The sequence below is a fragment of the Notamacropus eugenii genome, chromosome 6 (assembly GCF_028372415.1).
Source record: "Notamacropus eugenii isolate mMacEug1 chromosome 6, mMacEug1.pri_v2, whole genome shotgun sequence".
NCBI classification, from domain to species: domain Eukaryota; kingdom Metazoa; phylum Chordata; class Mammalia; order Diprotodontia; family Macropodidae; genus Notamacropus; species Notamacropus eugenii.
Genome location: NC_092877.1, coordinates 387,161,810 through 387,188,175, shown reverse-complemented (window position 1 = coordinate 387,188,175; position 26,366 = coordinate 387,161,810). Strand labels below are relative to the sequence as shown.

General features: G+C 43.2%; 1 protein-coding gene across 15 annotated transcripts in view; it reads right to left on the bottom strand.

The window, feature by feature from the left end:
• Positions 1-26,366, bottom strand: part of DLG1 (discs large MAGUK scaffold protein 1) — a 200,460-nt gene that overhangs the window by 88,103 nt on the left and 85,991 nt on the right. For 9 of the 15 annotated variants that reach the window (XM_072618953.1, XM_072618941.1, XM_072618945.1 and 6 more), the window contains exon 5: positions 6,360-6,458. The exons of 5 other annotated variants lie outside the window; for them this stretch is intronic. In XM_072618953.1, the coding sequence (XP_072475054.1) occupies positions 6,360-6,458 (99 nt within the window). Of the gene's footprint in view, positions 1-6,359; positions 6,459-22,843; positions 23,531-26,366 lie in introns of those variants that run through there. One more of the 15 variants, XM_072618954.1, reaches the window with a different exon arrangement.

Below are 26,366 nucleotides of genomic sequence, written 5' to 3'. Positions count from 1 at the left end.
GGAAAGCTATGTTGGGGGCCCCCTTGTGGAGGGCTTGAGTGGGTGACTGATGAGGGCAAAACTGTGCTGGGGGAACAACCAGGGCAAAGCTGTGCTGGGGGAACAACGATGTATGAACACAGGCTTGAGCAGCCATGGGGAAAAAGGATCGCAAAGGCTAGAACAGGGAGCCAGTGAAGGCAGGGAGACCAGTTCAGAGACACCTGCAAGAATCCCTTCAAGGAAAGTGAGTGAAAAAAGTGAGGACAGAGGAGAGAGACAACAGTAAGTGATAAGATTTGGGGGGTCCAGAAGGAGGAGGAGTCAAAGGTAATACTAAGGTTTGGGAAGCAATCTATTGGAAGGATACTTCTGCCTTCAACAGAAAAAGGGCATTCAGAAGACAGAGGTGCATGCCCATGTGAAATCTGTCTGTTTCTGTCATGGGCAGGACAAGTGTGAAATGTCATGAACACAGGCAGTTTATCATCTCCAACTGGCAGGGTTAGAGGCCAGACACAGAGATCTGGGAATCATGTGCCCACTGAGAATTCGATCCATTATTTCTCCTAAAACAAAGTCACTGTACTTAGGCACTCTCTTGATCAATAAATGCAACCAAAAAGTTCCATCGGGCATACAGAGAATGCTTGAGAAGTCTTTTAAAAGCGCCTTGCAGCTTTCCCCCATAACACATATAGACAAGGCCCTCTAGCTCCCTTCCCCAGGGCCTTGTCCATTGTGCTGACTCTTCAATTCTTCTGTTTTACTGGTCAGAAAATAACATCTGTCTCCTTCAATCCCCATGGAAGGTGGTCAGAATGATAGTTTCCAAGGGATACTTTTTCTTATAATTAAAGTTTCACTCTCGTGTTAAAACCTCCAAATCCTTTCAAGAGAGATGTGCATTACTCCCTATCTACTATTAATTAAATACCACTCAATCAACCTTAAGATTGAAATTAGTTTTTTTTCTAAAGAGATTAAAGATCACATCTGTGAATAACTGTAACACAAAACCATTTTCTCAGATTCCGCTGTATTTTTAAGGAATTACAGGATTACTGTAGTGGTCCCTTTCTTTATTCCCTTAACATTTACTGAACTCTTACTATGTGTAAAACATGCTCATTATTTTAACACTGTGAGCAACCAAAAGAATCATATTCTTGTATCTTTAAATATCAATCTGACTGGAAATCATTTTAACTCTAAAGTAAGATGGTGGAGCTAATATTCACTTAGTTATGTTTGGTGTTAAGTAGATTATCTTACTAAAAATAAGTGATTTGCTTTCCCTCATTTACTCAATAAAAAGAATTTCAGTGAAAATCAAACAGAAGAATGTATTTAAAACACCAAACTTGAGGGTTTCAAGCCCATAGCACCATCCTCATAAAAAGTCCAACACCCACAACGTCCACATTCTGGTGTTTTCTCTCCCTCCTCTCGAGAGGTTGCCCGGCAGACCTGCCCTGCATTCCCTTCCTCCACTGCAGAATCTGAACACACACCTCTTGACTTCTTCAAGCCGTTTTCAATGGTATTGTGTGCTCAGGAGATTAAAATGTGATTTAAGCGGGAGGTTTGTGGCAAGTACCAAGAGTGACCACTGTTTTGCACGCTCCTCTTAACCAGAGCTGAACTCCCTGTTCACTTCTGTGGGACTTTCAGGGGACCGTGAGCTCCAGGAGCAAACAGGATGGCAGGTCAGCCAAAAAGCCAACACATCTAGGGGATGAGACTCGTTCAGAGAGGCAAAGTTTTCAGTCTCTCTGTACTCTAACAAGGTCAGACCACCCTGTAGTATTCTGTCCTAAGCAATAAAATTTAAGAACAACATGCTCTGGTAGGCTAAGGCTAAGAGAGTATGCAGGATGGTAAAATCGCGTTCATGCCACTGGGCTGATGGAGCTAGAGATGCTTTAGGAGAATATTAATGGACATTTGGGAGCTGGGTTCAATTCTTTGAAGGACTGTCAGGTGGAAGGCTCACACTCATTTCAAAGGGCAAATGGAAGGAGAGAGGGCAGAAATTGTATTAGGATTAATGTAAAGAAAAACCTAATAATCCAGCATCCCAGAATGAAATGAGCCACTTGTGGAGGATGCTAAGTGGGAATCGTTTCTAGATAAGGATTGTATCAGATGGCTGCTGAGGTCCCTTCCTCCTCTAACATGGTAGATTCTATGACTTCAGGGGAACAATCAGCCAACAGGAGAGAGTCATTTCATTTGGATCCCTTTACTTCTCACACACGTGATATTTGAGGACAAGAGACAGTGAGACAAAGCCAAATAATGTCCTAATTACACTGGCCTGGCTTGGGGTATCCCCACATTTTACTCCCTCCTCAACTACATCCTGCAGTTCCTTGGCTTCCTTCAAGGCTCAAAGGATACCCCATCTCTCTCCTCCACTGGTTGCTTCTCTGTAGCCGAGAAACATATTCCTGTCTTCCCATCCTCAAACAAGCCTCAGAATCCATCCATCCCCACTGGCTGCGGGCCCATCTCTCCTCCCTTTCTGGCTAACTTCCTTGAGAAGACTGTCTCTTGTCTCTCCTCAGGGCGGCCCCTCCCTTCCCCCTAAGGCTCCTCTTACATCTCTGCAGTCTGGTTTGTCTTCCCTTCCCACAACACCATTCCCCACAAATGGCTCTCTCCAAGCTAATGGCTCTCTTGATTACCAAACCCAATAGTCTTTCCTCAGTCTTCTTTCTCTCTGACCAGGCTGTGGCCCTGGAAATTGTGCGCTACCCTTTTCTCTCCTTGATATACTCTCTTTTTATATAGGTTCTCCTCCTACTTATATAACTGCTCCTCCTCATTCTCCTTTGCTGGATCTTCACCCAGGTCATACCCACAAACCATAGGGGTTTTAAACAGTCCTGGGCCCTCTTCTTTTCTCCCTTTAGACTATTTCACTTGGTGACCTTATTTCCTTTCTGTTTAGAATCATCAAGCAAGTAGATTAAGAGAATGCTGTCAAATACACTCATCCTCAGATTTACAGGCAGACAAAATCCATTCTGCAAATACTTTCCTTAAAGCAAAAATGCACATAATAAAAACGCTATTCTAATTCATTTTAATGGGGAAAATTATGGAGCTTTCATGGAATGCCCAAAGGTTCCCCCTTTCATACTCCAAAATCTCACAATCTGTAATACCTGAATAACAAAGTAAAAGCCAGGTGCAGTCAGCCTCTTGGCCCCATAAGCCCCAGGAGGTGGCAGTGCTGCCTCCATAGCAGCCGAGGGAGAATGGTGGCAGGCTGCAGCTACAAGACTTAATAAAGAATAGGAAACGGATCTGGGCAGACAGGATGCAATGGTTCTGAGTGGGCATGGTTAGGTACATGATAGCACCTGAACAACCTATTTTGGACATCAACACAGAAAAGGTTTCTCAGTCCACAGGCAGGAATCTAGCATAGACAGGACATTCCACTAAATCTGATCGGGGTGAAAAAAGGGAGAGGAAAAACTAGAGGAGGCACGTTCAGTGGGTCTATCATTCACCTATGCCAATCACCCTTAACATCTGTGTATTTCTCCCATGCCTACTGCTACAAGCTAAGCAATTTGGTAGGAGGGAATGAAAGCCCTAATTTGCAGGTAACACAAAGTTGGGAGGTCAGAATGTTTGAAAGTAAACACAATTTTTATAGGTTAAGAGAGATGGGATAACCCTAATATGACCAAATTTAAAAAGAGAGAAATGTCAGATCTTACATTGAGGGACCAAAAAACCAACTGGAGAAACAGAGGCTCTGTGGGGATTTCAGCAAACCACCAACTCACAAGGAGTTGTCAGTACAAGGAGCAAGTGTGATGGTGAGCCACCTGCACCATAAGATTTAGGAAAGCACTCTGAACTTGCGGGGACACTGCCACTGTCCTTGGACCTAGCTGGACCTTGCCCCCAGACTCAGGCTCAATTCACAAAGGACTAGAGACTATGATGGTGAGAGAGCCTGGAGATGCCTGGAAGAGTCCCATCTATAGCCCTGGAAACGGTTAGTGTGAAGAGAAGGAGCCTCCAGGGAAGTGATGGAAAAAAGGGTAAGGCACGGAGGAGAGAAGAGGGCCTCAGAGCACGTTCGGAACACTGGCAGTGCCATCTGGGGGCAGGGAGACTGGACTGGAAGGAGGAGAGAGAGACAAACTTTGGTTTAATGCAAGGACAAACTTCATTATGTTGCCAGCTGTCCAAAAGCAGAATTAAGCAGCCGAATCAACCAATATTCATCGAGCTCTTATTATGTGTCAGGTTCTGTACTAAGCACTGGTGATACAAGGACAGAGAAAGAAATCAACTGTGCATTCTCATGGCAGAGACAAGTACAGAAGAACACATGCACATGCAAGTGTGTACATACATAGAAAGAGAGAGAAGGAGGGAAGGAGATGAAGGGATAGAGAAAGGGAGGGAGAGAGGGGGAGAGAGAGAGAGAGAGAGAGAGAGAGAGAGAGAGAGAGAGAGAGAGAGAGAGAGAGAGAGAGAAAGCGAGAGAGAGAGAGCGCTGCATAGACAGAGTGTCTCCAGAATCTTGGGCCAGTTTGAAGCCTTGGCATCTCTTGGGATATCTGTCTGACAGCATAAATACAAACCTAATGAATGCAAATCTTTCCTGGGTAGGGAAAGACCAGGGAGTTTATGATGGAGGGAATGAGTAGATGGGGGATCAGGAAAGGCATGAGGTAGAGCTGGAGCTGCACAATGAAGGATGAGAGGGCTTCTCTGAATCAGAGGTCAAGGTAAGCAGGGAGTTCATTCCAAATATGGAGCATGCCCAGCACAAAACCTGCAGCCTGGAGTTGGAACAGTAATGTGGGAGCAACAGAGGCGAGGTCAGCCTGGCTGACTGTAGCCCGTAGGCCAGGGGAAGAATGTGTACTAAGGATGCAAAGAAAGATTGAGGCCAAGAAGGGAAAGGCTTTAAAGGCTAAGCAGGACCACAGGAAGATAGACACATGGTATAATAAGCAGACTAGGAAAGTTACACAGTCAGATCTGCACTTAGGGAAAATGATCTTGGCAGCAGTGGGAAGGACAGATCAGAGAGATGAGAAACTAGAGGCAGGGAAGCCCAGAAGAAGCCTGCTGACAGGTCTGGGCAAAGGGGAATGGGCCTGAGTCAAGGAGTGAGGGAAGAGGACAGGGAGGAAGCTTTGTGGGCCAGGCTACCAGCTTGAAGGGGTTGATTCTGAAAGACAGAAATAACAAAGTAAAACAATTGCACTCATACAATTTCTTCTTTCCTAAGATGCCATGCTGCTAAACCTCAGTGACTTAGAAGATTTTTTAAAGTGACAATGCCGTGAACAGTGTCACCTACTTACTCAAAACTATCGTTTATTTATAAATTCAATGTATCTACTATGAATAGAAAAGGTTTGCCTTGACTCAGCCCCCTAGTTCTGTTTTCTATGGTTTTACAACCATTTAATTTTTAACGATTTCTTTTCGAATGAAGCAAAGATGAAGCAGGATCTCTGTGCGTTCCTTCTTGCCATAACTGGCCTTTCCTTTGGTCCCTGTGCTGCCTGGTAAAGGCCACCATGAAGGGTGGGAAGTCAGGGCGAGATGCAGGACAGGCTGCAGCCACTCCCCACGTGGTGCAGAACTCCAACTAGCACGTGGCTACTCTTTCTTTCATTTGTTCTAGTGAATAACACTGAATAATAGTAGGATTATCTCTGACAAGTATAATCCGCCTTTTACAAAACAGACCAATGCCAAGAAGATGGAAAGTAACACCGCCACGATAGAGATGTGCAACGAACACAGAGCAAAAAACTGAACCCTGACATTTGGTCTTCATGTATCATAGGAACATTTATTTTCAACGTGAAAAACCTCAGTCCTTTTACTTCAGTTAACTGCTTGATTTCTCAAGCTAAACCAAGAGCCAATTAAGGTCAAAACAAGACAAAACAAAACAAACATCACCAAGACAACAGGTTCATTCGGTTTTTCAAAAACATGCAGTAAGTAATTCATGGGATGGTAAAATGCTCTTTATCTTAACATACAGTCCTAGATTTAGTAAGATGACAGAAGTATTTAGGGTTTTTATTGTTTTTTTAGGGTTAATTGTCTCTAAAAAGAAAGTTTTTCTAAATGAGATAATCAGAACATCTGAATTCTCCCCAATGGAGAATTATTAGAGGTCATTAAGAATATGACAAAAGGTGACTAAAATATTAAACAGTTTGCATCTCTAAATTTAAGTGTGAAATTTCTTTAAAGTAAAACTACTGATGCTCTCAGTACATGAAATGTTCACAGAAACCAGGAAACAAAATTGCAAACATTGAAGGAGGCAGGGAGAGAGAGAAAGAAAATACAGGGAAAAAAAAAAGAATAAAAACCTGTGATGTTGTGGGCAGGATGACAGTATTCTCAGCAGAGACTGGCAGGACGGGGATCACAGGGACAATGGGAGGAGAGGGAGGTGCGGCTTCTGTTGGCTAAAAATCATCAAGGACAGAGAGTCAGGAAGGAGAATAGACACCACATGGCAGAAGAGTTTTTAACAAAGTCAATGAGCAGATAAGCGGGTGCAGCAGGTTACACTCTCAGACCAAGCCCCAGCACCCCCCGCCCCCTCCCCGAGTCCAGAGCTGGCAGCTCTCACAATAACGCCAGATGGAGGCCCCGGGACAAAGGCTAGGAGTCATTTACTCCCTCCCCCCACCTTCACACACCTGACACACAGGCCAAACTGGCCAGCCTACATGCTCCTGCCCAACTGGACACTCAAGAACTCGAAGTACCTTAATTAAGCTAATGCCAAAGTACAGTGTTAAAACATCTACAAATCTCTAACTAGAAACTAGTTGGGGATTACCTGTAACATTGCTGGCCACTACAACAGATGACAAGTGGTCTTTAGTGTGTGTGTGTATGTGTGTGTGCTCGCACACATATTAACATTTCACATTCGATAACCCTAAATGCAATCTTCATATAACAGTTTTCTTCATGTTTTTAGCTATGATTCAAATATATTTGCAGTGGCATTTAATTCCCTTGAAACATTTCATCAGATTCTATTTTTGAGTATTATTTGGGAATCTAGTCCCACAGACCCTTTTCTGGCCTAGATTTTGAACTCCCACATCATGGTGGAAGTATCCAATTTAAAGCTTTAACTTGAATTCCTCCTCCAAAGATCTATGATTTCCTTGGTGTGGATACCCTGGGTAGCCCCTACACAGTGCATAGGCATGGGGGCTGGAAGATGGATGGCTGGGTTGGAGAAAAGGCAGTACCAGTCAGTTTGCCTAGAACAGAACACAGCTCAGCATAACATAAAATATCTAGAATGGTAAACTGAAGCAAGAAGTGACAAGGTCAGAGGAATCTTGATCAAGACTATTTTGGCCACTGCATGGAGGCTAGGCTAGGGGAGCTAGCAACCCAATCATCCAGGTAAAAGGTGAGCTCGGAATTCAGGTCAAGCCCAGGGCAGTGACCATGTGGGTGCACAGGGTAGGTGTCATGAGCTAGATTCAGTAAGACCTGGCAAGTCATGACTCCAAGATTGGCAATAGGAGGCTACAAGACAACTTTGGAGAAAGGCCAGGTTTGGGGAAAAGGCAGGAGCTCCAATTCAGACCTGGCAATCTTGAGATGCTTATGGAACATCCAACTGGAAATACTGAACTGATGGGTGACGTAGGACTGGAACTCAGGAGGGGTGGAGATCACCTTGCAGAGAACTGACAGCTGAAAACTGGGGAGCAGGTGAGACAAGTAGGAGAAAGCGTTGGGAGAAAAGGGCTATCAAGGAGAAGAGAGATCGCTTTTGGCCTTTCTTTGTATCCTATGCTTAGCACAAAGTCGACATCCTACTGGAGCAGGACGTGGAAAATGATCTTGCTAGGAAGACTGACAAGGAAGAGTAAATACAGAAGCAGACAAGTGCAATCCTATGAAAACGCAGGAAAGGGAAACGGTACAGGAGGATGGGAGTGACTCAACCATCCCACCTGATACAGCAAGAAGGTCAAGCAGGATGAGGACTGAGAAAAGGCCATGAGTGAGCAATGAAGAGGTGACTAGTAACCTTGGCAAGAGCTGAGTGAATGTGAATGGCTAGTTGGGAGCCCCCAGACATTCGCCAAAAGCCTTTCTCTGCCACCCTCACATCCTAAGGGAAGAGGAGGACGCCCCTGCAGAGCATGAGGTCCTTCAGGCATTCCTGAGCATGGTCTCAGATGTAGACATTACTGGATCCAGGCCAGACAGAGTCCACCTCAGTGGGAGAGAGCACCTGCCCACTGCACACAACAGCACCACTACGAACTGCCCAAAGGAATCAGACCTGTCTTGAGGACAAAGCACAGCAAGTCCTGAACTGACTGCGATAACTGTCCCCACCACAACTGTCCCAATGATTATCCTTGGGACACACACTGTGTCCAGGGGCCAGTGACTTGGTTATGATGATGGTAGGCCTGGTCACAGAACAAAAAAGGGACCCTACCAAGAAGAAACCTGGCAAATAAGTCCATCAGCAAGGGAAGGGAAATTGTTTCAATAACGTAGGGACTCTTGCATTTTAATCCAATCCAATCAAACCTGCTCTATGTTTTTTAAAAAACCTGGGGTCATCCAGGATCTGGTTCACCTCACCTTTTTGCTTCTGCAGCTCCCTAACAAAGCTCTCTGGCTGTCCTCTCCCTCCAGGAGACCTGTTTCCAAAGCTACAAAGCCTTCCTTCTTTCAAATGGTTCCCCAAAGGCCTAGCTCAAGGCTGCTGCCCTTTGCCTTTCCAGACTGCATTTTCCAGAAGAATCTCTTCCTGTCAGTGGTGGTGACTTTGGTAGTTCAGTATAAATTCATATCTGCTGGGCAACACAACTTGGTGGGCAGAGGAAGCCTCTGAACTTGGAAGATATGGGCCCTGCTCTGCCTTGTACTTGTTGGCAGGAGCATCCTCAAAGAAGTCACCCAAATCAACGAAATCACCACTGTTTCCTGCAACAATCAAGTCTACTAGAAATTAAAGAAAGGAAGAAGCAGACTTTGGCAAAATGTAAAATTTTAACTCATTTTGAATCAATCAGTCTTCAGAATTCCAAATGACAAAGAGCAAGTGCAGTGACGGGCACAACCAAGGGGTGACCATGGTTTCTTGGCCAGTGAAAAGATAACATACTTTTTATTACTTCCAGAACAAACTCACCATTTTATAGGCTATTTACTGGCAATTTCAGCATCAATAATCACTTACACATCAAGTAAGCATTAGAAAAACAGGTGAGAAAGAGGTGGCAAGATGGCGAGAAAGACAGCTGACCTAGGAGTCACAAAACCAGCCTTCCGAGCCTTCCTGTGGCAGCAGCGACTTGTCTGCAGTCGCGTTCAGAGAGAGCACATTAAGGTCTACAAAGCCCTTGCCAAATATCTTCTCGTTGGATTCTCACAACAACCTTGGGGGGTAGGTGCCATTACTGATCCCCATTTTACAACAAGAGATGCAAGGCATACTGAGGTTCAATGTCTTGCTCAGAGTCACATAGCTACTGAGTGGCTGAGGCAGGATTTAAACTTGGATCTTCCTGACTCTAGGTCACCTAGCGGCCTCGGGCAAGTCACTTCATCTATGCCTCAATTTCGAAATAAGGAACTGTATTAGATCAGGGGGCTCTTCATATTTTCTGTTATGAACCTCTCTGACAGTGTGGCAAAGCCTCTGGACTCCTTTTCAGAATAGTGCATTCAACACAGAGATGCCAATCACCCTGAAATTGCAGGGATGGCTGGCAGGAAGGTAGAGGAAGGTGGAGGCCACACACCTGAGAGCTCCGCCCAGGTCCTTGGAGCATTTGCCTCCTCATTTCCCACATGCTACTTTCCTGGACTTCAATATGGGCCACAGGACACCAGCTCCTTCCTCAGATCGTTTCTCGAGCTTGGCTGCATGATGAATCTGACTAGGTAATCTCCCCACGACTGAGGGCAAGGGCTGTTTTTGTGCCTTTCTCTGTATCCCCAGTGCTCAGCAGAGTTTGTGGCACATGGGCATCAATAAATGTTTATTGACACTGACTCTGACTCTGGGTGAGTCAGGAAGACCTGAGTTCAAATCTGGCCTCAGATCCTTACTAGCTGTGTGACTGGGCAAGTCATTTAGCCTATTGTCTGAGTTTCCTCAACTGTAACATGTAAAAACAGTACCTACCTTGCAAGGTTGTTGTATCAAAGGAGATAACATTTGTAAAGGGCTCAGCACATAACAGGTATTGTACAAATGTTTATTCCCTTCCCTTTTTCCATCCCAAAAGGTCCTAAAAGATTCCCAGATCCCACAGAGGGTAAGAACACCTCTCAGGTTTTGTGACACTCTAAAATGACAATCATGATCTGATTTAGAAAGTCTACTTTAAATTCACGTACACCTTCATGTACCACAGGTACCGCAGCTACAACAGCTGTTCTGACAAAGAGGAGTCCTGCTGAACAAGAGTCTTCTTAAAGTAGATCAAACATCCCTGTGGCCACACAGGCAAACACATGCTCAGTCCAACAATCTTTCCAACTGGTCAAAGCAGAGGCAGAGCCCAGGACCTTGTGACTCTAACAATATCTGTTAATATGCTATCAGTCACATCAAAGACATAGCTGGCTTCTATACAGAAATGTCACCAACAAACCTGCCTGGGATATCCAAACGCTCTAATTAGTCATCCTCTGGCCCCCTGGCTGAGCCACATTGCCTGCAGCCCACCCTTCTTTCTGATCTCAGGGACACAATGTTTAGGAGTAATGGGCACAGCAAAGAGGCTGGAACAGACCGGATTCTAAGAAGCAGCTTCTAGAACATAATGGAGGGTGCTATGAAATCCAAGGAGAAAGAGGAAGAAATAAACTCTGTGGTAAAAATATGACTAAAATCTTGCCGCAGATTTTAGTTTTGCTGGATGCCAAGCCAACTACAGAAGGCCCTACACAATACTCAGGCACATGTTCTACTGTGGGATTCAACAGAAGGATTTTATGCCGACAGTTCCTATCTTTACTCCTTCATTAATAAGCCAATAATGAATATCACATCATCATACGTGTCCCATTCCAGCTGCATCTTTTAATAAAGCCATCTCCAAAGATAAAAATCTGGCCCATGTGACTATCCATGGTGACACCATGGAAACACTTCAAGCCGCCTTCAGAGACTTGCTTCCATGACAACGGAGCTTATAATATGAACACAACCACAAAACAACAAGACTGCACCTTTGGATAAATGACAACATACCAAGACACAAATGTCAAACTGTTGCTTTTTCCAAGGTGTATATGGAATGGAGAGCCAACGGGGGATGGTAGGGAGCTTTATAAATAGTTAACACAAATTTAATAAACATTTTAAAAATTATTCTAATGCCGATTAGCAATTTTCTTTAAGATTTTACATTCTGTGTATCCTGTAAAATTATCCAAAAACCCAGTAAGATTTTCTAATAACATGAAAATCCATTAACAATGTTAATGTTAACAGCAGCTCTGTGCCCCCTTGTGGCACCTTGGGTCTTTGGCCTACCCAGGACACTCCTGGCCTGCTCACAAGAGCCCAGAGGAATCTGACCTCAATCCTTCAGAGAATGGCACAATTTTCCTTCCATTTCCAATCAGTTCCTTCCTTTTCTAATTTTTCATCCTTTTCTTGAATCTGAAGAGCTTCTTCTTTCTCTACACCAGCTCCCTGATACCCAGGAATCAACAACGGGAGCCAAGAACTGCCCTGGCACTTAGCATAGTACCCAGAACACAGTTGGTGCCTAATCTATGTTTACTGAGTGAACGACTTTCTGGTGGGATTAGGAGTTCATAAAGAGGGAATGAGTTGGAGTCCTTCAGGTAAGTTTTGTTAAAAGAGGTCACTACAAAGTCCACCCCGCCCACGGCACCTGGAGTTCTTCAGGGGCTCGGTGTGATCTCCTCAGTGTAGGAGGTGCTGCCTCTGACCTCCCAGGCAGATGCATTGGAGAGGAGGCATAAGGTAGGTAAAACAAACAGAATTCTGCTGTGGACCCCAGTAGTAACTGGATTGCTACAACTGTGACCACGGACAAACTACATCATCTGTCCATGCCTCTGTTTCCTCAACTCTCAAGTAATGAGATGAATTTCAGGTCCCTTCCACCTGAATCTATGATCTTGTGATTCCCCACAGATGCAGACAACCACCATGCACGGATTACCTTGTATGGTTTGGTCAGTCAGTCAAACAACACTTCTGAAGTGCCAGGCACTGTGCTAAGTGCTGGGGAGCTCACAATCCACTGGGTGAGAAGACAACAAACAGAAGGTAGTGACATGCTGGAGAGGTCCAGAGAAGTCCCAAAGCAATGGGGCTGGCGGGAATTGAGAAGACTGTGCTGAGCCCCCTCAAACCCTACAGCCTGCCCCTGTCTTCCAGGCACATTCCACCTGGCAAAATGAGATTTCCCAAGGCATGGAAAAACCCCAGGTCCAAAAGCAGGAAACTGCTGGGAAATCTTCCCCCTCCCCCTTCATATATCCTACTAAAAAAGCCCTGGGAGTGGGGAAGGAAGGATGATGCAAAAAGTATCACACACATGTTCTTTTGGTATATCTGTGAGCAAGTCCTGAAATAGTGCACTCAGGGCATAATGAACTGATTCAATATGGCTGTCAGCAATTTTTCCATTTTCTGCCCCGGGGTTCTCTGTGATCTGCATGGACTTAACCAAAAGTCAAGTCAAATAAACAAGCATGTTAGCGCCTACTGTGTGCTGACTCTGGGCTAAATGCTAAGAAGGGCAACCATACAGGCAACACACAGGACAAGCGGGAGGGAGGTCCCAGGTGTGGGGAGGACTGAGAAAGGGTCTTGGCAGGAAGGTGGATGTTAGGTGGGATTCGAAGAAAGATGGGGAAGCCAGAAGGTAAAGAGGATGGCCAGAAAAAACAGGGAGGAGGAGGATGTCAGAGGGAGGCAGAGTGGGGACCAGAGGGAAGGTACAAGTTCTTGTATATATATATATATATATATATATATATATATATATACAAGTTCTTGTATATATATATATATATATATATATATATATATGTGTGTGTGTGTGTGTGTGTGTGTGTGTGTGTGTGTGTGTGTGTGTGTGTGTGTGTGTGTGTGTGTGTCTATGTCTGTCTCTGTGTGTCACACAGAGATACAAAGAGAGAGGAGGACAGGTGCTGTTAATCTTCCTCTCACAGAAGCATGGACAAGTGCAAAGAAAACTTCTGTAATAATTTTCACAACTGCAGAAGTATTGTGTTATTAGGTTACATGTAAAAATATACATTCAAACTTTTTATAGTCTCAAGGAAGGGATAATGAACTGAAATGAGAAAGCAACAATGAGTCCTATCAAGAGTCACGGCCATCAGTTTCTCTACCCTCATGAGATTGTTTCCTGCTTGTTTTCCAGCTGGGATGAGCTAGCTGGGTTTATACCCAACAGCTGTTACTAATATGCTAAGAGAACTCTAAAGTTTTGCAGTTATGTGTATCAATAGGTCAATCTAAAAAGGACCAATTTAAAAATATTATTATTTTTGCTTAAATGACTTGTTACAAAATTAACCAAAATGAAAACACCAGCTGTATTTTGCTTTCTGCATATCTGATAATTGTACCAGACATGCTTTCCCTAAGTTTAAAATTTTTTTATACTTTCAAAAGATGTTAAAAAATCTAAATCTGTTCATTAATATTTCAAAATTTGTCAAAAGCTACTTGGAATATTTGATCAAAAACAAACTGTATTTTGCTTTCTAAACAGAAGATGTTGGGTTTATGATACTGACAAAACATAAACTGATTAATTTCTATCTACAAGTCAGCAAATAATATTCTATGAGCTTTTTACCAAATATATAATCAGTTCAAATTTGCACAAAAGAACCTCAAATTATAAGAAGTGATATGGTCAGTATAGAGGCAATGTGTGTAAGGGTGAGGCAGTCTTGGAGTCAGAAACCCCTGGGCATAACTCCTTCTGAACACAGAAAAGGCAAGTCAGGAAGCACTAAGTGCCCCCCCAACAGCTACAAATTTAAGAGAAGGTGCCAATTGATCTGTAGGGATGAGGCTCTTCACAAGAACGCTCTAGAGTAAGGAAATCACAAGGCAAGTTAAAACACAAACAACCTATAGTTAGTGCAATGAAAAGGGAAGGACAGTTTCAGATCCCCAAACCAAACAGCCAATAACCAAGAAGGCTCTTTCTACAAAGATTTTTCTGGTGAGAAATAGAGGATAATTGTCAATTTATCAGAAGGATATTTAATTTCACATCAATGAAAAAAGCCATTTTTCCCCTTTCCCCTTTTGTCAACTCTCGAAACTGACAAGGACAGAGATAACAAAATGTCCAAAGCAATCACTTGGAACTGCTTCTTCAAGCATCAGCTCATACACTGATGTGCATGTACCACTACTTTCAAAGTGTCCCCAAATCTCCACCAGCTGCTTCCTACAGTTTAAGCAGGGCTTCCAATCTCACACTCAGAACACAAAATGGTACAGCATGATCCCCAGTCACCACAGTCTCACAGGTGGAAGCCCAGCGAGAGACGCTGGGTCACCCACTGCCCTTTGGAGTGGGCCGTAACCAGGCCTATGAGGCTCTCTGTTCAGTGGTACCTGAAAAGGCCTCAGAAAAGACTGGCAGGGCTCATGTGGACATGAAGGGAAGGCCCAGGCAGAGAAAGAAGATTTGAGGACTTAAACTGTTGTGCATAGTTACTGTACTGGGAAGAAGTAGGAAACCTTGGGATCTGGCCAAGAATCAGCACCTACACATAAAATGAGGGTGCTGGGCTTTCATCTCCAGCTCCTATTCTGTAATCTGCTCCAGGAGGGCCTGAGATAACACGATTTGGGGCAGTACTAAGCTCCTTCCTCCACTTCAGAACCACAAAGGTCTCAGAACTGAAGTGGAAATTCCAAAGTAAATACTGGCTCCAGCTTCTAGCCTTCAAGTTTCTTCACGTATTCATGTCCAAATGACTCCCAGGTGGCTACAGGTGGATTTGCACAGTCCTAGAAAATCTCTGTATTGATTTTTATTGAGTGTGTCCAACTTCATGACAGCTGATAGGAATGCCCAGAATTAGGTTATGGCCTGCCATCTACGTGGGGAAGCATAGTCCCAAGCTTCAAAATGAAAACACAGATGATCTTATCCCAGAAATGACATCACAAACGACACAAAAGAAGCAAAGTTTCGAAGCTGGCACACTGGATGAATAAAACACTGACAAAGTGAAGAAGGCTTTAACTTAACAGACGAGAAGGAAGGGATTATAAAATGGAGTTCAACCAGAAGCTTATTTTTTTTAATGACTAAATCTCTGTTGGGAAGCAGCACTCCTATGCTCTCAAGGGAAGCCTTTTATTGAAGAAGACAGTGGTCACATCCTATCCACAAAGCCTGCAAAGATGGTCAAAAATGGAGAATGATCAGCCCAGAGATCACAAAAATACCCCTGGAAAGCTGTGAACTGCTCCAACTGTTCTCACTTAGCAATTCTACAGAGCTTAGGGTTTGCAGAATGCTTTGCATGCACTGTCTCATTTGATCTTCCTAACAACTCTCGGAGGCAGGTGCTCATTACTATTCTCCCCATTTTACAAACAAGAGAGGGGGTAGACAGAGATTCAAAGGTAGTTATGTGTCTGAAACCAGGTCTGAACTGAGGTCTTCCTGATACCAGGTCACCCAAGCTGGCTGCCTGGGTTGATTTGCCCCAGATGTCAATAGCCAAGTGACCACATCAACATGGGTGCTCCCTCCAAAGATGAAGGTTGAGGTTCATCCGGGTCCTCCTCTCCCGAATGAGGGAGGAGTCTTGTCCGATCACTCCCATCACATGGCAGGTCCCCCTCCTTTCTCAGTCACACACTTCGAAACCCTCATGGAAGCCATGGGATGACATGGTTTGCAGCCGCAGCATCACCCAAAGAACGTGTTTGTTAAGAGAGACCCAAAGGTCAGCCAGCCCCCTTTCTTCCCTAGTACTCTGTGGGCCCAGCTCAGTGTCCAGAGGCTCTCTGTGACCATTATGATCCACTACAAAATCCTCTGTTTGGCATTAAAAGCCCTTTCTTTCTGACCAGACTTGGAACCACCTCATCTAGCTAAACTGCCTTGATGGTTATGCCCCACCCTGTATCTGGATGCAGGCTCCTCCTCATCCCTGCAGAGCCTGGCCCAAGGGCCACCTGCTATAGAAGGCCTCTCGTTCTTTCTTCCCCCAAACTCCAACAAGAACAATGTAAATGTTCCTGGTCTCCTACGTCAAGGAGCAGTTCCTTGGGGACAGTGACTGGCCCCCATGACGAGCATGGTGTGTGGCACCCAGGAAGGGCAGCACACGGGGGCCCACACCTGAACCCAGGGCCTCCTGACTCCACCATTACTACACAGCCTCCCAACTGACTAAAACCTTTATTCCCATTATTTTTCCATGATACTGTAAGCACTTCTGAGTTGATTGTGGGACTCATTGAGGAAGCTCGGCTGCCTTCCAATGCCTGACACACTCAACATGACATCATCAGCAAAGCGGAGCATCCAAGAATAGCCACATCTCTAATCTCGTGTCTCCAACTGTCTTTCAGGTACCCCCATCTCCATATGTCCAAAAGAAAACTTGGGATGCTTTTCCTCAAACCCTTCCCTAGCACTGCAGAGGCAGTCCCATTCTCCGGTCCCCCATACTCCCAAGCTGGCAGTCCTTCTGAATTCCTCACTATCTCTCAGCCCCCAGATTCAATATGGTGCCAAGGCCTGTTGATTTCACCTATGCACCATCTCCCCAATATACCACCTTCTCTCCTCACACTGGTCTACCAAAATAGCTGCTGGGGAGTCAGCCTGCCTCAAGGCTCTCCCCATTCTAGTCCATCCTCCATTCAGCCATCAAAGTAAGCTTCCTAAAGTGCAGGGTCTGACCATATCATCCCCTCATCAATAAACCCCAAGGACTTCCTATGACTTTGGGATGAAATACAAAATCATCTGTCTGGCCTCCCCCCACCTTCCAGGCTTCTTCCCTCTTACTCCCCAACCTGGCCTCCTGGCTGTTCCACCAACAAGCCCCTCCATATCTCATCTCTGGGCATTCTCTCTGGGTTCCCCCATGCCAGGAATGCTCTCTCTCCACTGCTCTAACTACTGACCTTCTTTTAAGTCTCAACTAAAATTGTACCTTTTACAGGGAGCCTTCCCCAAACCCTCTTACTTCCAGTGCCTGATCTTGGTTCACTGTTTCCATTTTATCCTCTATATAGCTTACTTTGTAAATACTTATTTCCACATTTTCTCTCCCATTAGATTACAAACATCTTGAGGCAAGGGAGTATCCTTTGCCTCTCTTTGTATCCCCAGTGCTTAGCACAGTGTGTGGCATATATATCTATCAAGTGCTTCCCAGAGGTTTATTGATTAATTTAGATGCTCTGCTAGATGCTATCCACGAAAATGATCAAGAATCCACCAATAAGAATGGGCCAGCATCTTTGGGAAACATCTTTGTTAATAATTACAAGGTTGAGTAGACTGACCTTTGTTACATCTTTCTCAGATGATTTATCCACCTTGGCACAAGGGGCCTCTTCGTAGGGGGACAGCCTTTTAGATCTATTTAACCTGGATGTCGAACTCTGTTCTATATCACAGACACCTCAGGCAGTATAGGGAAGCCAATATCCTCTCAGAATAATGTCTTTACAACACTACCACCAAAACCAACACGCATTATTGGGGGAAACACTCAAATGCAGTTAGAGGTTTAGTCACAATGTTTCCCAAGCTCACAGACCCCTCCCTGATACCTATTCACAGGAGTCCTTGGACCCCAGCGTGAGAGTTCCTGGTTTAAAAAACTGTTTTGTTCTAGTCAACAAACAATTAGCACAATATGATCTTTGTTCTCAAAATTTCTGGTCCTAGGACCTTTTTACTGAGAACGTAATTGAGGACACTTCTAGAAAGGGCTTTTGTTTATGGGGGTTCCATCTACTGGACTGTCATAGTCCTATTATAAAAATAGCGTTGACCCTGCCGCCCCTCAGAGATGTCTCCAGACCCCAGGGGTCCTCAAGCCCCACACTGAGAACTGCTTCTCCTGACCTTTCAGTCAACAATGTGACTGAAATGTTGGCTTTGCCATCAGATTCTCTTCTCACACATATTGATCATATTTCTTCAAAGACGCCTTCAATGAGCATAGAAATGAGTCTCATAAAAATGTCAGAGCAAGACAGGAAGGTATCCTATCCACGCTGATATTGTCTTGGTCAACATTTTTGGTAAAAATAAGCTCGGAGAGTTTTATTCTCTCACCGTTGGCCTCCTCTCCTCCCTGAAAAGTGCCTGGTCTGCACATGTGTCTGTACTCCAGCCATCTCCTCCCTTTCTGATCTCTCCACCAAGGACTGCGATGCTAGAGTTCATTCGTGAGTGCTCGTCAGCCAAGGATGGAGAAAAGATCTTTCCCTGTTCTTGCCCCATCTCATTGGCTCCACCCTTCCAGGCCCCTAACTCTGCTTCCTCAAGCATCTCCACAAGTTTTCTGTGACCTTGCTTTCTGTTACCAACTGCTCTTACATTGACTTCTCACTCTGAACATCCATCTGCCAGACCAGTCCCCTTCTCCTATGGGGATTTCCTCCTGGGGCTGCCATGGTGTGGAGGGATCTAAGTTACTGCCTTGGATCTCCTCCCCCTGGATTATGCAACCATCTCGATGGTCTCCTCACCATGGAATAGCTACCTACTAGACTGTCTATTTCTGCCACTGATGAGTTCTTTGGGGGACTCCATTTTGTGGAGGGCCCAGGCCAGCCGATCTCAATTCCCCTCCCACACAACTCCTGACTTTCTAGACTTCAAACCTGCCCCCTTCCTGTAACCTTTGTCACTCCCCCTTCAATCCTTCTTGGGCCCCTTTGGCATGCTGCACCATCCTCCCTGCAAACAACTGGTTTGTGCAGACGGTTAAGGGTTTCATTTTCCCCTTAAATGCACTGTCTTTCCTTTCCACTGTCCATTTTCTAACTGAAATTTTAAAAAAAGAAAAAGAAAACCCTTATGAGCCAGCAAAAGAAACTCCTACACTGGACTTTCCAAAAAGGAAAGTCTTCTTTTCTGTTTTAATTCTATCACCCACGTGGCAGAAGTTGGTCAGTGTGTTTCATCCTCAGACCACTGAATGCAAGGCTTATCACATGTGGCAAATTGTTCAGCAATGGTTGAATAAACCAAAGTATAGAAAACAGAATATTACTGCAATATAATGTATTCTGTAAATTGGGGGAAAAAAAGGAGGAACCTATTACCTGACGGTCTTAAGATATAAAAAGCTACATAAAAGCTACAAAGATAAGAAAACTCCCCAAGTCCCCAAAACTACCTATGAACAATCACAAAGAATCCGTGACCACCTGAATATGGTGAACCAAGTTTCTCCATTGTGAGACAGGGTGGTCCTGAAAGGAAGAAATGAAATGGATTTCTCCATCACAGAGGATTTCTGTTAAGAAAGGTAGGTCAGCACAGAAGCTCCAGAAAGTTACATGGGATGTCCATTCACAGACTATTATTGGGGAGAAACTGTGAGAAATTATAATAACCCAAAGAAGACCTACTCAGGAAAGAAACAGGAAGCCACATTTCCACCCTTGTGGACTACACGATCTATCCCATTTCCACCATCCATCCACCTTTATGCTACATCGTAACTCTAGTTACACCCACTATTTCCGCTCTCTGAAAGATAGTCTCTCTTTCATTTTGGTATATTTATGACTAATGAATAGCTGTAATTTCATTGATCATGGAACCCCCTTCTAACCATGGAGACAGAAAGCTATCTGGGTTTGCACAGTGTGGGCAGCTCTCTGGTCCACAGGCTTCTGTACTTATGCATGAGTAACATGAGTCCACCTAACAAGCAGACAGGTCTTCCTGTGTTCTTTCTTACTGTGCAATCGCTACTACAGAAGTCTACTCCAAAGCTAATACGTTAAAAAGACAATATGATATAGATGGTTATGTGTAAGTGCAGGTAAGACGCGAGGATCTCTAGGGAAAGGACAGTAGCCTAGGTATGTGTCTACTACTGGACAGGAAACCAGGAATCCATCTGTTTGCCCTGCACACAAAAGCCCAGGAGGTTTGTAGAGCACCAAGGAACACCATGTGTAATGTCTTCTCTGCTGCTCTGAGATCACTGAAAGAGAGCCCACCATAATTATCATCAAATAAATTCCATTCATCTGGTTTCTTTTTCTATGTAATTTTTCCTCTGGGGTACTCATAAGATGGAAGGATACTGCTGACAATGGCCAGAGAAAAGAATCAACTACTGGTTTATGGAGCTCCAAACCCTCCAAAGGTCCCCTTCACTCAGAATTCATGTTATCCATTGAGATTTGAGTTGTGATGAATTATGTTCATTCAGTAAATTCCTATTCCAATAATGAGCATTGCTTCCAAAGGTTGGACACCTAGGGTCATTACCTAGTCATGAGTCTGAAAGGAAAAAAAGCCAAAGTAATTCCTATGAAAAACTCCGCCCAAACCATCCAGTCCTTTGTACTAGCACCATGATGCAGTCACTCACTGGAGTCCAGTTCTTCTCCGCTGACCAGAGAACAGCTGGCAGGTCCTCGGAGCTTTCCAAGTTCTTGACAAGGTGAGAAACAAGCCTTGATGTTTCGAGACCGAAATTATGAAGGTATTCGTTTTTTAAAAGCAACAAAATTATAAGGAGAAAAGTCTAAAGAATTACATCCCCAACCCCTAAAGAAACGAAATCTACCTAAAGAAACGAAATCTACCTAAAGAGAAAATGCTCAAAACTAAAACTGCTCTGTCATAGTTAGGGACCATCTAAGTCTAGATAAAATCTCCATTAGCATCTTAGCAGAACAAGAGAGAACTCAAAGATTGCTCAGGCTCAATTCCTAAGTTACCTCAACTTAATTTTTCAAAGAAATATCTTAGCTTTAAACCACTGAAGTCAATTAATTCATTCTAAAGAACATTGCCTTCCAATTTAGATAAATGCAATGCTACATTAATAAGGTAATAAGAATGAAAGTGAGATCTATAGGCCAGCGCAAATCCTTATTAAACATTTTTATTAAACATCCCAGATACTGTGAGCTTTGTTGGGTATCACAAGGGCTGATTTAATGTTAACACAGAATAACCAAATGTAGACATGAGCCATCTTTAGACTTCACTTTTCCTCCGTAACATAACAAAAGATCCACAAAAACAAAATATACTGACTGAAAATAAGGCACTGACCAACATAATGAAAGTCACTTGATAGACGATACTTAGATGATTTATTTGTAAAAGTGGGACTTTAAAAGATATTTCATTTACATAAATAACTTATATAAATAAATACAGTTTCTGACTTCAAAGAAAAGGAAAATAGTGGAATTTAAAAAAAAAAAAGAAAGAAAATAATGGAAAGAAATATCTTGGGGAAGCTAGATGGCTCAGTGGATAAAGCACTGGCCATGGAGTCAGAAGGACCCAAGTTCCAATCCTGCCCCAGATACTTACTAAATGCATGACCCTGGGGAAGTCACTAACCCCTGCTGCCTCCCAAATCAAACACAAATGAAAGAAATATCACTTCAGAAAGTTTAAGGACTTCTAAAGTAGACAATGAGTAGCCACTATGATGCCTAAAGCCAGAAAGGAACGACTGCGTTACAAACTGGATTTATTTCATTACTTCCTGCTTACACAGCTAACAAGACTTAAGGGTCCTTGGCCTTAAATAACAAGACAGTATTGTACTAAACATATAATCAGAGACAGGTCCTCTCCTATTAAAAGATAACCACATGATTCACAGTATTTATATTCAATATTTTTTAAAAGAACTCTAACCTAGATATTTTTTATTCTTCTGTTGTTTCAATTCAGATAAAGAACAGTATGAAAATCATTTTGTACGTCACTCTCCTGGATCACTGACCTGTCACGTTTCCTCCTAGTCTCTTCATATAGAGCTTCAGGGTTGGCACTCACTACCCCCACTTTAAACTGTGATTTATGTATTGACAGAAAAATTTGGAATGACAGAAAATTCCACTGTAATAGATTTACTTATTTCAAACAATGCAAATAAATTTAGGAGATAGAAAAAAAAAACTGACAAAAAGATGCCACATGAACGGTATCTTAAGATTTCCCCCATTTCTGTGTTTACAGCACACACTAAACTACAAAATATGCTATAATGTACAGTTCAAAATTTCTGAGCTGGAAAGCAACCAGAGAGATCTCAGGTGACCTTATCTCACCAAAGTGGGCAGTTTGAATTTTGTAATTTTTTCTCCCTTTAAGATGATCATTCTCTGATTCTCGATCCTCTCAGGAGGAGGAAAGGCAAATTAGCATTTAAGCTGTTGTGCTGCTCGTTATGGTGTGTAATCATAACATTTTCTGAAAATAAAGAGGCTAACCTGATCAACAACTTTCAGCACTACTGATTTATACATACACTGACGCACACAGCGATGTCATGGCATTTCTGAGTTGTCATTCAAAAAAATTTCTAGATTGACTGCTGGGTTTTTTTTTTAAAAAATTACATAAGGTAAGAGATTTCTGTTCCCCACTCAGCATTTAGCCCTACATTACTTGGCCTGGAAGCACGTCAATATCTATGAATTCCAATTACATAACATAAACAGAGAATCTAATGTAAAATCCCATTTTCCAAATTAGAAGAAACCTGTGCTAAGACATTAGCAGATTCTAAGAGTCAACAATAATTTCAACAAGTGACGATGGATTACCTGGGTGGAGCTGGCAGCCACCGAGATGCAGTCAATAAAACTGTGCCTGCGAGTAAAGAATGCCACTATCTGCTGCCAGCGGGAAGGTGTGGGCTCAGCCTGCAGCTCGTCACTCGAGCCCTTCTGGGCCCAGGGCTTCTGCTTGGGGCCTGCCGAGCTGTGGCTGGAGCTGGGGTTGCCTCCCCGACTGGCACGAGAGTAAAGAAGTGTGTTGTTTCCGAAAATGTAATTCATGTCTGCAGCCCTGCAGGTGGCTGCCGGCAGTCTTATTTCTCTAGCAGCTGCTCAGTGGTGAATGATCAGAGAAGAACTGCAGACAGAATTACAGCAGCATCGCTGGCAGATCAGGCAAATGAACATCTCCCAAACTGCTATTCATTTCTCCTCTAAGTTCATTCCGTACAAGAGCCTATGTCTTCCCTCTGTACCTGTTACTTGCCGGAAGGCTGGGCTCATGTTTGGAGACAGAAAATGCAGGACAAGGTAGATTTCTTTTTCACGATTATCCTTTCACCGAGGTCTGCAAGGATCAAAAGCTGTTCTTTTGTTAGCTGCCAACTAGACAGACTGAAATCCAGGAAGTGAGGTCGACTTGCAGGTACCGAGGGATGTTCTAAGCACTGGACTAGCGAGACCCTTTGGGGCTGCCTGCTTGAATGCACTGGGTGGAGAAACCGAGGATCACAATTACCAAGTTTCAATCACAGGCTGTAGTAAAATCCAATGGCATCTTCGCTGCTTACATAAATTATCAACATAAACTGAACTCAACAAGGAAATGTCCTCTCTGCAATAATTCTGACTGCTTAAGAGACTGTGACCTAAAAAAGGTGATGTTGTTAATGAACAAATGACTCCTTCAGAAATGAGATTCCATTAGAAGTGCTTCTAAAATGTTTGGCTATCTTGACATGGGAAACAAGGTTATACTGAATGGAGACCAGCCATTTTTTATTGTTATAACAATGCTCCTTTATCTACTCACAATGCTCTAATAAATCAGCTTAAAGACAGGTAAAGATAATTAACTGGCAGAATTAACACTCCACTTTGGGAACTTTTGTGGCACTAAAGAAACCTCGTCTGTCATGAAATTATACACATCGCTTGACCAACAAATGAGAACATTCATTTTAATAGTATGTGTCAACTGTAGGAAGCATTCAAAACTAAGGATAAGTGTTCAGAATTCAGTGTCATCTCAAGATGAATTTTTACAAGTGGAAGGGAGGAAGAGGGAAGAGGAAAAGGAGAAGCAAAGGAAGGCAGGAGGAAGAACATGAAAGAGGAGGAGAGGCTACCAAGGGAAGGCGAGCTCCCAACACCAACGCTAAAGGAAACTACAAAGTCTAGAGGTGGGAGCTGCATGCTGGCTCGATAAACCCCGATGCCAGAAGCCAGAAGGACAAAGTAACAAAGCCTCGCTTTGGCTAGTCTGGGGGGTCACCCGAGAGGTCCTTACTTCATAAGACCACGAAGACAGACAAGAAGAGAAGAGAACTAGGCTCATGTGACAGAGCCTATCTCTGGGCACTCAAAACTGGTCACCAAGGGATCTACTATCGAGAGTAGACAGGAAGTGTTTCTACTCCTTCAAAGTCACATGACACTAAGTGGTTGTCAGGGGGAAATACCACACTGAAAATTATTGCTAGGGGATTTGACATTTTAAATTAAAATCTGAAAGACTTGAGTGGGGAGGCTAAAGATGATGGATTAGAGGTAGCAGCCCACCTCAGAGCTCCAAACAACTTTAAAATGATGCATCGGGTCAAATTTTGGAATGGCAGAGCCAACATGAAGTCAGGGCAGGACTTCAGCCTAAAACAATTTAGAAGGTCAGAATATTGTTGCAAAAATTTTTAATAAAATACTAGCAAGAGGACGCAATAATGTATTACAAAGATTAGGAAAACTATCAGCATAACTGACCCATCATAGACAAAAGCAACAAAAATCATGATCATCTCAATAGATGCAGAAAAAGCTTTGGACAAAACATATTTCCATGAAAAACACCAAGAAAGCGCAGGAATCAGCGGAGCCTTTTTCCAAATGATAAAAAGGGCCTATTTAAAACCCAGAGCAAACACTCCCTGTGATGGGAGTAAGCTAGAAGTCTTCCCAGTGAGATCAGGGATGAAGCAAGGACATCTGTCATCAAACACTTATTAGGCAACATTGAATTAGAATGGCAATAAGGAAGAAGAAGAAACTGAAAGAATAAAAACAGGCAACAACAAAGAAACAAAACCATCACTCCTTGCAAATGATATGATGGTATGCTTAGAAAATCCTAGAAAATTAACTTCAAAAATGAGTTGAAACAAGGAACAACTTTCACAAAGTTGTAGGGTATAAAATGAACCCACATAAATCATCAGCATTTCTATATATTACCAACAAAACTCAGCAAGAAGAGAAATAAATTCCATTTAAAATAACTGGAGACATTTTAAAATACACGGGAGTCTACCTGCCAGGAAAAATTCAGCAACTATATAAACACAATAATAAAGCACTTTTCACCACAATAATAAAACTGGAGAAATATTAACTGCTCATGGGTAGTCTAAGCCAATATAATAAAAATGACAACTCTACCTAAATTAGTTTACCAAAGAATTACTTTATAGAGCCAGGAAAAATAATAACAAAATTCATCTGAAAGGACAAAAGGCCAAGGACACCAAGGGAATCGATTTTTTAAACTGTGAAGGAAGGCAGCCTAGCAGTACCAGATTTCAAACTATATTACAAAGCTATCATCGTCAAAACAATCTGGAACTGGATAAGAAATAGAGTGGTGGATCAGTGGAATAGGTTAGGTACGTAGTACTCAGCACTAAATGATCAAAATAATCTAGAGCTGCACATTTAGGGTTAGGGTTAGGTTCAGATTCTGACCCTAACCCTTAAGGCCACATGTGGCCTTCTAGGTCCTTGGGTGCAGGCTTTTGACCGAATCCAAGTTTTACAGAACAAACCCTTTTATTAAGCAGATTTGTTCTGTGAAGTTTGGATTCAGTCAAACGACCACACTTGAGGACCAAGAGGGCCATGTGTGGCCCTGAGGCTGCGAGCTCCCCACCCCTGATCTAGTATTTGATAAACCCAAAGATCCAAGCTTTGGGGGCAAGAAATCAACATCTGACAAAAACTGCTGGGAAAACTAGAAAGCAGTTTGGCAGAAACTAGGCACTGACCAACATCTTCCACTGTATACTAAGATAATGGTCAAAATAGGCACATTTTTTCAACAGAAAGAAAGCAATTATAAACAAATCAGGAGAGGATAGAAAGTTTCATCTGTTAGATCTATGGAAAAGGGAACAGTTTACAACCAAGAAATAGAGAAAATCATATGAAATTAAATGGATAATTTTGATTACATGAAATTAAAAAGGTTTTGCATAAAACCAATGCAAACAAAATTAGAAGAAAATCAGGAAACTGGGGGGAAATGTACAGCAACTTTCTCTGATAAAGACCTCATTTTCTCAAGCACAGAGAACTGAGCTAA